We start from the raw sequence: 15,479 nt of genomic DNA on the forward strand, positions 1-15,479 counted from the left end.
GTCACATTTTGTATTCAATTACATATTGAACCTATGACTCGAACACTCTTAAGCTTCTTACTACCCTTGCAATCTTGGACTCAAACCCCCAAAACAAGGAATGGTTTGCCAAGGGAAATATACAATCCAGAAGATCCTTATTCCATTGTTAAAGCCAATCTCAAGCCCAGAGTATTCTGAAGCATAAAACTTTTGTACACTTAATGCACACCTATAAAGCAAGGAACTTGAAACGAGCAAAAGAAAAACTTGACTTTAATTATACATCTTAATTTACTTATAATCATTATACTAAGCACTTCACTAAAGCTACAAACACATAGTTAAGGCTCTAGAATGAAGCTCAATAGAGAGACTCCCCCCATCGCAAGGCAGTGCAGCATTCAAAGATCAATCTGCCTCCAGACGCATTATATAATCACAAAATTTGTTCTGAGATTCATTTGCTTATATTAATACAAATTTCACAGAACGTGTCAAAAGTTACTCGTTGCTTGCAAGAGAAAAAAGAAAACAATATCAGATTAAACTTTAAAGAAAAGCTTCATTTCAATAGCCACAAAGATGAGTTAGGACAGAGAACAAGTTCACAATTGAAACAATTAAGGCAGTTTCTTTTGTCCCAGATACAACAGAGACCACATAGTTCAATAGAAGTGTTTTGAACTCAGGCCAGTTAACTCCTACAGACTACAGCCTCTATTTTCCAAACTACAAAATAACTACACAAGAATATAGCTAAAAGAATAAAAGAATTCAAACTATCAATAAGCTTTGTGTAAGAAAAAATATGAATTCTTTCTTCAGTCAATTATAATCTCACGCATAGAGTTGGGGCTCTCACACTCTTCACCATCTGAAACAATGTCTTCTAGACTCAAAGGCAAACCATAAGAGAAACTGAAAGTAGGCTTAATCTTTGGCACGAAGAGTGGCTCCGCCTCGTTATTAAGGATTTGGAGCACTCTCCTCATGGTTGGCCTAGCCGCGCTATCTGGGTTTGCACAGCTTAATCCTACCAGTAACAGCTTCCTCATCTCTTCCTCCTTAAACTCCCCATTCAACCTTGCATCAGCTGCTTCAATGACCTTTCCTTGAGTATGCAATCCCCAAACCCAATCAACCAAATTCACCATCTTCATACTATCTGGTTCTCTCTCAATAGGCCTTCTCCCACAAGCCACTTCAAGTATAACCACACCATAGCTGAAAACATCAGTCTTCTCAGTTGCTTTCCCATACTGAAGATACTCAGGTGCAAGGTATCCCATTGTTCCAGCAGTAAGTGTTGACACAGGGCTCTTATCATGATCCATAAGTTTTGCCAATCCAAAATCACCAAGCCTTGGATTAAACCCCCCATCCAGCAATACATTACCAGTCTTTATGTCCCTATGAATGACTTGTTGTTCACATTCTTGATGCAAATATGTCAAAACTGAAGCTAACCCAACAGCAATGTTAAGCCTATGAGACCAATATAACGATGTACCCTGCCCAGATTCTTGATACAACACCTTATCAAGACTCCCATTAGGCATAAAGTCATAAACAAGTAGTAACTCACTCTTGGCAACACACCAACCTTGGAGCTGAACCAAATTCTTGTGTCTTAAACCAGCTATAATAGACAATTCAGCTAAGAATTCAGTCTTACCTTCATGGGAATGCTTCGATCTTTTTACCGCTGCAATTGTTCCCCCTGTGGCTGATGACGTGAAAAAGGCCTTATAAACTGTCCCAAACGCCCCATGGCCAAGAATCCGGCTCGAATGAAAACCTTTTGTTGCTGAGTTTAACTCCTTGTAATTAAATTCTCTTGGCCCTGCAAGTAACTCTGCTTTGAAGCTCATCTGTGTCCTAATGCCTCTCCATTTTCTAACAGTAACATAACCAAAAACTGCAAGAACCACGCAGAAAAAGGCCGGACCAGCAATCCCAAGGCTGAAACCAATCTTATTGTGATGCTTATTGCTAGAATTCGATACGGGAATTTCTGGCATCACTGTCACCGTGTTTTCAGACACATTGTGAGGCCTTGATCTTGGCCTTGCCGGGACAAACCCGAAAGTCGAAAAGCTCCAATTCTCGATCAAATGGAGCTCAGTGCTCCCCTCGGTTGAAGCTGAAAAACCCAGATACATAACCTCTTTTAGATGATCAGAGAGGTCGAAATTGACACTCAAGATTGGGTTTTCGGGCTTAGTTTTCGAATAACTCAAAGAAACATTGAGCTCTTGCTTATCATTCTTGTAATCAATCCAAGCTGTGATTGAAATCCCACTCTTGAGATCAATGTCTTGCAAGATTGGATCGGCAGTGTCAATGGATTTAAGGCTTTCAATATCCAAGCCGACATGGTTATCGTTCGGGTCACCAAAGAGCGAGTCGAGGCGCGTGTCAAATTCGATGGCCAAGAACTTGTTTTTGGTGAATTGGGACCTATTCACAAGACCCAAATAGCCTCCTGGGCTGCCGAGAGTCTGGTTATCCGGCGAGAGAAAGAATGCTAATCCGTCTCCGAACGAGCTCGGATTGACATTGGTGATGGAAAAGGAGAATCTTGTGGAGAAAGAAGCGGTGGTATTCGATTCGGGGTCAAAGAAAGTGACGGGTTTGTTGTAGATTGCAGTGCCGGAGCTCGAAGATGGGACGCCAAGCTGCCTGGTGAGGCCAACCACTCCGTCTCCTCGGAGGTAGGAGTCGCCGAGGAGAGTGAGGTTTCGGAGTGTGAAGGTGGGGAATTCAAGATTCACGTTGTTGGCTGAGGCAAAGGTGGTGAGAGTGAGGAATAGTGATGCCAAGAAAACAAGAAGCCTTCTTGGAGACATGGGTGTGGAATTGTTGAAGAGCATCACAACATTGAACAAAATTGAATGTAAAAGGATATGGGATTTCAAGAACTTATGAGGTTCTTGTAGAGAGAGAGAGAGAGAGATAGGCAAAAAGGTTATGACTTTGCAAAACTGTGAGAGTGAGTGTCTATGTGTCAGCCAAAAAGATTGACTTTGCAAGAGAGAGAGAGGAGCGAGAGAGAGACAAAGAGGTTAGATTTTGAGAGAGAGAGAGAGAGATGTGGGGATGGGTGGGAAAATGGGGTTTAAACGGTGGGGGAAATAGGAGCCTTGGTCGGTTTGAAAGGGAAAAAGAATATAGGGTTTGTAACGGTCATTAAAAACTAGAGGTAGTGGGTGTAGGATATAAAGGAAACGACACCGTTTAAGAGTGGGGACATTGTGGGCTGGTTGGACTCGGTCAAAAATTGGGGCAGATTGAATTATATAGGATAAGGTGCAGGTCCATTTCAAAAAAAAAGAAGGTGCAGGTCATATAATGAGTAAAATACTATAAAGGTAACCGTTCTCTTTTAAGATGTGTGTATTAATTAGTGTTTTTGTCATGATAAGCATGTTGCTAATCCACGTTCTCATTAGCCCACTACTAAAATTGATGAGACTGCTAATGGTAATAGAAAATAGTATTATACGCTTTGAAAAGATTCTAAATTGTTAGTCAGCACTGTTCCTTTGAAAAGTGGGGGACTTTAATGGCACTGAATTTCACAATTTTTAAAAGCTTTTCACAAAAATTCTTTCACTATTGTTGTCGGTGAATTCAGTCCCTAAAATGATTCTTAATGAATTTGGAATTTAAACGGCAACATAAAAAGATTCTCTATCTGGCATTGAGCTTCGGAAATTGGGTCACTGTTAGTTTGTAGAATTCAATAATGACAATGGGAGGCCATGTGATTATGGGTCCCAAATCTATATCCATTATTTCAAAAGGTGAAAAATAATAGAATCACAGGTCATATAGCCGTTACAATTATGGACTTTTGTAGTGGACTGCTGTGTTGTGGTGTGATGAGAGGAAGAAGAAACTGGCCTCTTTAAAGTCTTTAATAACAGTGAGTAGATGGTCCAAAGCCATTGATGTTTCTTATAGAATACCTATACATAGTCCAAGGAAATTTTGCTTCAATTATTCAAGGCCTATATCAAAATTTTCCTTTCAAACCTCAAAAGTGTTACCTAGAAATCAACTTATTCTATTTGACTAGTTTTCACAAGGAAACAGATTGGACAGATGTGCAACTTTTTAAACAATCAATTTACAATTTCATCTTTCTAGAACTCCTGCACGCCAAATCCTCAGTTTAGATATGTACTGAAACAACTTGAGGCTCCTTGAATTTCTGCTAAAGCATAAAAACAATTTATTTCCATTAAATAAGACTACAAAAAGATACACAGAAACTCACTATTTTTACAATTTTTTATCTGGACTATAGTCTTCCTGCTTTGGTAATGAGCCACTGTGGAAGCAACAGACAGTACATCTAGAGGTCAGAAACTTGTTTTTACTGGAATTCATTGAACGCTTGGGGGCTTTAAAATTAGAACTAGGAATTAGCAATGAGCAAGGAGAAGGGGGGAAGTAGGAGGATTAGTGTCAGAATTGGTTTATCTTCTATGGCAGCCATGGAAAGTTTGGCTTGATAAACCAATAAGCTGACCAACAGCTTCACAATAGCCCTTCCCATTGACAATGGAACTTAGAAATTAAGGCCAGATTGTGAAAAATCCAATATGACACAAAAGAAGTATATACATCATAAATTCTGCAATCTTCGGGTACAATCATGTTGGAAAGGAATCACCGAATCCTAAACTTTTCACAGTTATGTTCCTTGGAAGCCTGCCATATAAAACACAAACAATGACTTCCTGGTTCCAAATTTTGAAAACCAAAGAGGGAGGTAAAAATCTTGCTTCTTTAATTTTGAGTCTTTTGTTTAATGTGAATGGGCACAATAACACACAAAGCAAGCTAAAAAAGTAAAAAGGAAGACATGATGCTCCTCACATTCTAAAGGAAGCATACCTAAACAGAATCTCTGATACTAGATGACTGAAGAAGTGCAAATTTATACAGTACATTTTCATTCTCCAGCATGCTACTTTTTCTGAGGCTTCCGAGCTAGAAGAACTGCAAAAGCATAATTTATTTTTTTTAGTCCATTTTCATTTATAGCTTTAAAAAAATAATAATAACAGTATTTTACCTTCATCTATATTGCAAAAGCTTTCTAGGGGAAAAATGGATTCAGGATCTATTCTTTGCTGGGAAAAAACAACTTTAGCCACACAATGTCTACTGCAGAAACAAAACAGAGACTTGTGAGCATTCATAGTCCAAGCAGCGACAGGATTCTATGCCTTTTCACCAGGATACAAATCAACAAAGAAATGGTTGCAATCATATCATCAGGCGCACTTATTCTAAAAGGAGAAATGGCTATGAAATAAGTCATTACACGGTTGCTTAGCTATGTATGCGTGTGAAGTGATTCATATGTTGACTTTTGAGAGCCATTTTTCATTTATGAGGATAAAACTGAGTGACAAACCTGGCCCATGAAGGAATAATTTTGCTGTTTGGTACATCATCATCATCGTCGTCATCTTCTTCATCATCTGAAACTTTGTATGGAGATATATCGTATTGTTCTTGATTTGTGTTGGCAAACGAGTTGTCTTTTTCTATTGCTTTGTCTAAATTGCTTGTTACCTTAAACAGTTATAGGAAGTCTCAGCATGAGGCAGTATATGCAAATCAAATATATACAGAATATTTTATAATTGTTCAAGTAATATAACTTTCTACAATTTCAGATTAAGAATTATATTAAGCTATTATAAATTTAACAAAAATAAATCCTTGCAATAGGAAGAGTAGAATGGAAACATTAAGGCCTCGACCGGTATTAAAAGGTCCATGCAAACAATAACAACAAAGGAATTGTGTTCAAGCCAACCTTTCATCTGATCAATCTGCTACATCCTAGCACAACTACAGTCCAGGTTGTCATACCACCTAGAACTTAATTTGAGATATCACGTGACTTCTGAAGATGAATCCAAGACAGATGCACAGTGTGGAGTATGAGTGCAAAACCACTCACCATTAAGAGAAACTCTAGCTTTTTTTTTCTTTGGTGGGGGAAGGGGGAACAGGTTTGCTTGCTGCCTGATGAACCTCAGATTTTAAGTTCACTATCTTTAAATTTATAATACATAAAGGTGAAACCATGAAGGAGAACTCTTTAGTGAAAAATCATGACAAAAATGAACTTTACCTGTACATTGTTACCAGAACCACTCAATGTCTTAGAATCTTCATGTAGAATGCTTGCTTTAATGATGTCACTTGTTGGAATACTGGTAGTCCTAAGTTCAGTTTCTGACACCTTCCTGATATTGTCCTCCCTAACTTTTTCAATGTTTCTATGCTTATCTGCTTCATTGTTAGATTCCTTCCTCTCATTTGTTCTTGTATCCTATAACAGACAGACAAATAAAATATGTTAATTCCTAAAACAGCAAGCACAAAGCAATCCTAAAATATATAAGAGCAAAAGGCATCTTACTGTGGCTCGGGATTTCAATTCTCTCTCATCTTTCTCGCCATGTAACTTCTCCTCATGTTCGCGCTGCTGCCTACGTGATTCCTCAACACGTTTTCTCTTTCTCTCCTTCTCTTTTCTTTCATCTTCTTCCCTCTGCCTTTTCCTTGCTGCCATATCAGCATCTTTTTTCTTCTTTTCCTCTTCTTTCTTTCTCTTCTGCAACTCCAACTGCCTCAAATTTTCCTGCTCGAGTCTAGCTCGCTCAAGTTTCAAAGCTTCCTTCTTCATTTTACGTTCATTATCCTTCTTCTCTGCAAGACGTTTTGCAGCCTCAGCAGCCCCCAGGGCCTTCACTTTGATGTCTCTCTTCCCTATAAGGAAGCACAAGAACTTTCAAAAATACTATATAATCATTTAAAATAAAATAAGGAACTTTCAGAAAACATACACTGGCATCCAATTCAACAACTAAAAGAAGCTTATTCCAACCAGATTCTTAAATACCACAGAATTACAGACATGATTAACTAGTAGCTTCACTTTTAGAGGAAACCATTACTAAGCATATGAGATAAACAAAGGTTAATTGTAGCTACATCATACTTTCCCATTATCCCCAAGTCCTTATTGAACTCCTTGGGGTCAACAACATAGATCTTTCTAGCATTCCATTTTTATTACTATAATCATGTCTATTTAGGTAATCACATCAGGTTATGGCACAATCAACTTGAGCTTGTAAGTCTTTTTTCTTTTCTTTTCTTTTTTTAATAATTATATAAAACAGAGATTCCATTTCTTCAGGTAAAACTTAGCGTCTATGCCAGACGTTTTCAAAACATGTGCAAAGCATTTCATCCATGGCTCATTGTATCTATTGCAGATTACTCCTCGATTTCAGAGATGATTTCTAACATAAACCCTATTCACTTTTCCAACTATTCATACCAGAATCCACTTCTCTATTACAATTTATCTTGAGGGTACATAATTTACTTGGAAACTTTAAGGCATATGGCACCACTGATCCTACAGCTTGTTGGCAAAGAATTCTCTTTATAGTCTGATTTCAGACCTTTATGAAACATTATAGGACATAAGCTGAGAGAACGAGAAGCAAGCGTAGCAACAGCATTTCAGTTCCAGAGGATCAAGAGATGGATACCAAAATATCTGACTTAAATGGCATAGACTAATTTAAAATTTTAAAAAACAAAAGAACAAGCTAACAAATTGACCACAAAATGTAGTTCAACAAAGCACTTTGAAAAGAAAACTGAGACTTTCTTATGATCATGGTTAAGTTTGCAACGCCAAGTTGCATGGTCAATGGAACAGCAAATGATCCATGAAAAATCAAGTTGGGATCTCGTATACATTATCTTGAAGCATCTGTATACATGTGAAGCCAGATACCAAAATGAGGAGATCTTAACTTTTTTTCAGTAACCACATGTCAAAGAAAAACGGTGATTCTTCAACAACAACAAAAAAAGGAAGAGAAAAAAATTACCTGTGACAACTGCGGCTGCTTGCTTTTGTTGAACAAGTGGAATAAAGGAAGTGATATTAGAGATTATATTGTTAGTCTTTGACTCCCTCCCACTAGGGGCCCCATTTCTCATACTGGTTTTTCCAGATAATTTTGTCTTACTGAACCTACTATGGAATGATTCCTTGGCCCTCTTAACACCATTTGCTCCAATTGACACACTCTGTTTCTCTTTCACCTTCCTGTCATATCTTCTCCTAGAGCTGTTTTGGTTTCCATGCTTCTGTTTGACCCCAGTATGAGTCCCAGTGAAGCTGAATTCCGTGTTTACAGAATCTAGACTGTATCTATCAGCATGTATCTCCACCTCAGAAACTGATGCAGGAGGATTTGGATTTTCTGTCATGTCAGCAAGTGGTACTCTTTTGACTGAGCTAGTAGTCACTTCTGAAAAAATGCCTTCTGGTAATGTCTCGGCTACCTCATCTGCATTCTCATTTTCTTCATCAATGCAGGGAAGCTCTGGATTTGAGCTCACTTGCTTCTCTGAACTGCCAGTGTTTGATGTGATTCTATCCCAGAATTTCCCAACTGGAGATGAATAGGGATTTCTTATATTCCAAGTGGATTGACCACTAGAAGTTGGTAGGCAATCAGAATAGGACCTTCCATGAAAAGCAAACCCAACTTCTTCACTCAAGCAACCATTATGGAGCTGCTTGCCAGTACTATTCATAGAGAGGGTGCTTTTCATGTTAATGCCCTCTAGAAGCCCATTAGGAACAGACTGGTAAAGACTTGGTATTCTGTGCAATTTATGTGAAGTTGAAGAACAGGATAATGGGGTATTCATGCAAGCAGATCTGCATAGCTGCTCCAAAACACTAGCACGTTCTATTGCAGTATTTGGAAGGTCAAAGCTAATTCCCTCCTCAGCAATGCATGGCTGTTTGTCATCTGTTTGCATAATGAAACCCTCAAAATCAGGCATTATCTCATCAGCCCCAGTCAAATCCAAGGACTCGCTATGCGGAGAATTAACTGAGCAATATGAAAAATTTTCAATCCCTTCCAAATTACTTCTCTTTTCCTGCATGGTTCTTTCACTGTTAGTAAAATACTCTGTAATTCCCAGCTGTAATTTATCTTCAAGATGCAAAGGAACTGGGTTCTCTTCTACAAAGCATCGCATTCTTTCATCCAAGAGTTTGCTATTTGGATCAGCCACTCCTGCTTCCTCCACTAAACAACCTTGAGAATCACCAGCAACCTGGTTAATCAAACTTGAGATATAGGAAACTCGTAACCCATCATCCATAAAAGTGAAAGGTGTGTTTCCATCCCAACCCTCCAAGCTATGTTCAACCTGTCAGACAATATTTCGACATATCCAATATCAGAAAAGCCTTAAGAAAAGCAAAAAATGCAACCTGTGGAGTTAAGAAAATGTTTCAAACCTGCAAGAACTTACAATAAAACAACAAAATGGTAATCAAAGTTATATGAGGTAAGAGCGAAATACACAACAGACAAGCATATAGCTTATCATAAGTGATTGCATGATTATATTACATATTAACAATTCCTTGTTAGTGTATTCAGTTACACATGCATAAGGCCATATACCCAAACTCCATCCATCCATAATTGGACCATACTAGAAATGAACAAGGATTGGTGATTAAAATGAAGTCTACCAAGCCAAACCATCTCTTCTGATAGACATATTTCAAAATCCCAACTACTTGAGGCTGATATATGAGTCCTTTTAGCCATTCAGCTAAAGCCATGTGTTTCCCCACTTTATCTACACATGCTCTTTTTGGTCACCACGGCAAACTTGGATATCATTGACCAACCTTGTCAAGGTTATGGGTAAACTTGGTGTGCTTATTTGCAGATGTGATAATTATCTAAAGTGTCAAAAATCGCTCTGGGGGAATGTAAATATCTAACATAATATCACAAAAAGTGTCAGTGAAAAAGAAAAAGGACCAATTGTAAAATTTAAGTAATGAGTGTTCTAACTTAAAGATTATGATATTGAAGTGATTGCCAATACCGAAGGCAACTGTCATTACTTAAATCACTTTTGCCTGAAGTTTTTTGGGATGGATGGTAAGTGACCAACCTAACCTGGTATTATTTTTTAAATTGAAATGACTATCAAACAACAAATCAAAGAATGTCCTAACCCAGTATACTTTTCCTGGGATTGTTGACGTGGCAGAAATCAACCTAAAAGGTTTTGGAATGTATGACAGAAAAACAAGTACCTCTTCAACTTGCAGCCTAGTTGAAGCTTCAGACCCTTCTATGATGTGGCCTTCCCCATTTTGTTGCAATTCTTCAACTGGGTTCTTACTGGCATCTGATTGTGCAGCGTCCTCCTCATAAGATAATGACAAGTGTTGAGATTCAAAGACAGCCTTCAGAATATCTTCTGCACCATCCAGGTTTTCACTAACAGAATCCCTGTCAATCAATTTAAGTCCCTCTTCCCTCAGGCTTGGTGAAGCTGAAAGGACTTCAGTTAGTTGAAAATCAATCTTTCTCCGCTTATGCTGAGGCTGCGAATCATGCAAGCCCAAGCTAAAACTTACACTTGGCATGCCATTATTCAAAATTTGCTCTTCAGTTGATTTTGAACCATAAACATGTTTGTCTTCACTGATACATCTCCCCAAGGAGTCTTCATTTTGACACTGTGAAATGCCTGAATTTGTAGTCTGCTCCAACAAAGTACCTTCTGTTTCTTCCACCAAAACAGCACAAGGAAGCTCAAATGTAGAATCTCTTAAAGTTACGTCTGAATCTTTAAAAGGACCAGATCCCCTAACTATTCCAAAATTAGCACCTGTTAATTGCTTGAGATCACCACAGAGATCACTATCGAGTTTACTGTCTTCAAACACCAATTTGGTAGATTCTCCACCATCACGCTCCATGACAACATTCTCAACTGAAGCATCCATCCTTGTATCAACACTATCATGCAACAGGTTATACCCCACTTGTTTTGGAAGTTCAAGCAAATCTTCACAGGAAAATTGCGATAGAGATAAATGATCTATCAAAGAAGATTCCTCCTCTTTGATAATTTTGTCACTTTCTAGCAAAGTGTGTGTAGCTGCATCCTTAGGAACCTGATATGTCTCTTTTACTGCTGACACAGCATTTCCATCTGAGCTTCTGATGGCTTCATCTGTCTTCTCCGCATGGACTTCAGATGAAAAACTCGGTTCCGATTCTTTTCTAAGATCTTCCTGCTCCTCCAGCAAAGTTTTCTCTTGAGATATGTTGCAATTTGCTTGGTAACTCACAGAGGCCACTTTGTCCATTATATCTGCAGGATCAGGCAAGGTAAGAGGACTTCTTTCTGTTTCTGATGACCTGCCCTGTATTTCCCTCTTGGATGCAGGACTTGAAACTACATTCAAACTGGACTCTTCCACATCATCAAAATTAAGTTGCTTGGGTCTCATAAGCACATTACAATCAGAGTGTGGCCTCGTGGCTAAAACCTCCACCCCAATCCGAAGGCTAGCAACGTCCAAGTTAGCCCCAGGAAAACCCGAACGAGCAGCAACAAGCTCATCAGGATCAATCTCAAATCCTGCAGCAGTTGAAGCGCATCTCTCTGGGCCAACAGTATCACTGGTGCGAGTACAAGGCAGGACTTCTATTTGAGTGCCTGACACTTCCTTAAGGTCAATTTTCTCGGACCTGTTTAGAGATTGTGCAAGTGGAGGCTTGCTAGAAGCATTAGATGTGGAGTATGTAACTTTACAACCTAAAGCATGGGAGGAGTTGACAGGTTTTGATATTTTCTCAATGGTAGTAGTTTCTCCCCTTATATTTTTACCATCAGCAATATTTTCCTCATCTGAATAATATGCTGCATTAACTTTACATGGCTCTTTGTCTTGAATTGGCAATGAACCTCCATTGGAAATTTGAGCACCCTGAACTTTATTAGACTCACAGGAAGCAGCAAATCTGGAGCAGGTAACTCTTTGATCAGACACATTGGAGCACACAGCCTTTGAACTTAATTTGATGTTATTAGTAGCAAGTGATTTCCTGGAAATAAACTCGGCTTCAGAATTCCCCTTCCTTGATTGTTCGCTTGCATCTGCTCTGTGAAACTCTTGATCCTTTTGACTTGGCAAGGACCTTCCATCATACATCTGAGGGCTCTCTCCACTTTGAAAAGCAGCATCTCCTCCAACCCAACGTGGAGATTGAGGCGGTTTTATGGATTTGCTAATGGACTGTGCCTGTGTGATACAGTTAACATTGTTGGATGGCTGGGAAGAACTTCTAGATTTTGGTATTCTACCAAAATTAACGTTGCTATCACAGTCCACTTCCTGTTTTGCTCCACAACTGTCATCAGTGATAACAGAGAATTTGACCAATTCCTTGGACTGATCAACATGGTTGGAATGTCCAACACCATCTACCTTATCCTTGTCATAAGAGCTATCCAGCTTCATCAATTTATTCATGTGGTTGGGCTGTTGACTAGAACTTCTAGATCTTGTTATTCTTCCATGGTAAACATTGCTTCGAATGTCCTCACTCCAGTTATCTCCTATTTTTGATTTCCTCCCCCTACTACTTCCATCAGTAATACAAGATGGTTCAGCTAAACCTGGTGGTTCATTCTCTTTTGATTTGATAATAGAACTTGCAAGTACATTACGATCTTCCCTACCAATATAAGAAGAGTTACCCTTGTTGAAAGAACTGACTTGCTGGCTAGAGCTTCTAGATCTTGTCATTCTACCAGAGCAAATATTGCTACCATCTTCCTTGCTGCGACAATCACCATTTTTTCCTTCTTCCACTACACAACTAACATTGTTGTTATCTACAGGATTGACAAACACCAACTCATCAACGGGGTCAGACTGGAGGGAAGCAATTGCAGACCCCGAAATCCCACCACCAAAAGTAGCAACAATATTCTCATCCCTTGCACAGCTTTTGGCTGCTTTTGCACTACTGCGAAGCTCCAGAGCCCTTTGTCTTGACTTGGACCTTTGAACTCTCGCCAATGATAAAGCTGGATTTTGGTAAGTGTCTGATATTCTCCTCTCTCTCGGATCTTGAGGAGATATAGCACTCAGACCCAGCTCAGAATCAGCACTCGGTGCACATCCAGCATGACACTCTGGCAAAAATGACGGCCCATCTCCGGCGTCAAGGCCTTTGTCCAAAACACACACTTCTTTCAACAAACCATTTTGTGACGCACGATTATCACCTGCGACAACTGGCTTGTTGTACTGAGAGTAACGGCTACTAGAATAAGGGACAACGGGTTGTGGGCATGGGAGCAACAATCCCGAAATGAGCTCCTCTTTATTGAACTCTGCAGTGACAAAAACAATGATTATGAAGCCATGGACATTAGTTCTTATCATACTCGAAAAGCTACCATATAAACACGATTTCATATAAATCTAGTTTGAGCTATGAAATAAATTAATTATTTAAAAGAGATTGTGAAATTTTATAACTAGTGCCCTAAATCAAAAGGTTTATTATACTATACAAGAAGTTATTATGTAAACACAAATTATAAGAATTGTGAAGTACAAGAATTAGTGTTATTCAATAGTCACACTATAGCTTTTTATACTCTGTTTGGTTAAAGAGAAAATTCTTAAATATGAACTTCCAATAAATTTTGCTCACAAAGCAGTTAGAAAACTAATTCCAGACTAACCAAACAATTCCTTACTGAATTCTAAAGCAAAACAAAGTTCAAAAATCGAACCAGATTTTTCACTATTTCATTTCTCGATTTGCTTGCTAGTATTAGAAGCAAAAGTCAAGGCAAATTTTGCTTCCAAAAAAGATAATCCAAAACCTAAAACACATAAACACGTAGAAATCGAACCAGAAACCTCGGAATTTTCCAAAATAACGAAACTAAAGCCACTATTTTCACTATTTTGTAAAAGTCAAGGCAAATTTTGCTTCCAAAAAAGCTAATCCAAAACCTAAAACACATACACACTAAGAAATCGAACCAGAAACCTCGAAAATTTTCCAAAACAACGAAATCAAAAGCGCTTATTCACTATTCGATTTACAAATTAGGCACTTCGAAAGCAACGGTATCCAAACAAAACCTAAAAGAACAAAGTACGATTAGAGAGAGGTGTGAAATTACGATTTGGATCGGAGGAGTGAGCGTGGGGCGGAGGGGGCACCAGCCACGGAGGAGGGACGATTCCGTCAATGAGGAGTTTGGAAGCGAGGTTTTGGTCGAAGAGAAGGGTTTGGTGCTTGGCTTGGTCGATGATCGACCGTTTCCGATCGAAGATCTGCGCCAAAAGCTTCTCTATCGTCGACATTCTTCTTCTTCTTCTTCGTTCTTCGTTCTTCGTTCTTCAGAGAATGGCCATGGAGATTCACTGTGAGAGAGAGAGAGAGAGAGAGAGAGGTTTGGGATGAACGGTGAGGATAGAGTGGCGTTTAGCGCGGAAAGGGATTTCAAATTTTGGGGAAATAGATAGTCAAATTGGAACGTAAAGGTACAAAGGAAAGTTTACGTTGTGTTTAAAAAAAATAAAAAACCAACAAACCAAAATACTTTTTTTTTCCTTATAAAAAAAATTTTACTTTTTTTTCTTTTCTAATTTTCCTCCTAGTATTTGGTTTAATTGATTTTTGTACTTCTAATTAAAATTTTTTATTAATCCTTATTTTTTATTAAAAATTTTAATTTTTTGTTGTCTCAATTGTGTCAAGTTAAAAAATTTACTAGCTTTATAATGAATTTAGAATAAATGAAATGGATAGTTTTAAAAGCTTTCACGACTAAAATTAAATTGAGGATAAATTTTAGAGATGAAGAATATATTTCAACCTTTATTTTTTTTTTTTTTTGAAACCTTTTTAAATAAATTTTTAATTAATTACAAGAAGTGTAATATTTTTTTTTTCTATTTAAAATAAATGACATAAGTTTCTTCGGGGACACTTACTTGTGGGTTTAATTATCAATGGATCTAAGGAATATGCCATAAGTTTAAAGGTCTCAAGTTTGGATTGAGATCAGGTGCAATACTTAGGGCATGTTTGGTACACTGAATGTGAATTATAACAGGAATGGTAATCTTTATTATCAGGAATAAAATGTGTTGTAATGGAATAACTAAACATATTCATTAGTTTGGTTGTAAGTTGTAATATTAGAATAAAACTTATGATTTATTTTAGGAAAAATCTCATTCATACAATTATATTTCCTAGAAAATAATATATTTTAAATTTTAGAGAGATGAGTTATTTTTTTATGATTTTTTATTTCCATAATTGTTAGGTGGATATGGAAAGTTTATTTATTTGGAAATATATAAATGTTAGAAATTATTACATTTACTAAGGAATAAATATTACAACCCTTTTAGAGAGGAATAGTTATTCCTCATTTTAAAGAATAGTTGTTCATAAGGAATGACTATTCCTTGTAATAAAAACATAACAAAACTATTGAATAGCTAAACCATAGGAATAACTATTACATTACAGTGCCTATTACAGTCTACCAAACGT

General features: G+C 37.8%; 2 protein-coding genes across 2 annotated transcripts; both read right to left on the reverse strand.

Annotated features, from left to right (window-relative positions):
• Positions 1 to 118: 118 nt before the first annotated feature.
• On the reverse strand, positions 119 to 3,201 carry LOC126694306 (probable L-type lectin-domain containing receptor kinase S.7). Its single transcript, XM_050390473.1, has one exon. It carries the CDS (start codon positions 2,853 to 2,855, stop codon positions 804 to 806), a length of 2,052 nt encoding a protein of 683 aa, XP_050246430.1. The 5' UTR covers positions 2,856 to 3,201; the 3' UTR covers positions 119 to 803.
• Positions 3,202 to 4,195: 994 nt separating this feature from the next.
• On the reverse strand, positions 4,196 to 14,435 carry LOC126694307 (uncharacterized). The gene is made up of 9 exons (XM_050390474.1): positions 14,092 to 14,435; positions 10,181 to 13,284; positions 7,926 to 9,270; positions 6,434 to 6,783; positions 6,143 to 6,343; positions 5,414 to 5,574; positions 5,069 to 5,160; positions 4,888 to 4,992; positions 4,196 to 4,701 (listed from the first exon to the last, which is right to left on the reverse strand). The coding sequence occupies exons 1-8, from the start codon at positions 14,273 to 14,275 to the stop codon at positions 4,961 to 4,963; spliced, it is 5,469 nt and encodes a 1,822-aa protein (XP_050246431.1). The 5' UTR covers positions 14,276 to 14,435; the 3' UTR covers positions 4,196 to 4,701; positions 4,888 to 4,960.
• Positions 14,436 to 15,479: the final 1,044 nt, after the last annotated feature.

This window comes from Quercus robur, chromosome 8 (assembly GCF_932294415.1).
Source record: "Quercus robur chromosome 8, dhQueRobu3.1, whole genome shotgun sequence".
Taxonomy (NCBI): domain Eukaryota; kingdom Viridiplantae; phylum Streptophyta; class Magnoliopsida; order Fagales; family Fagaceae; genus Quercus; species Quercus robur.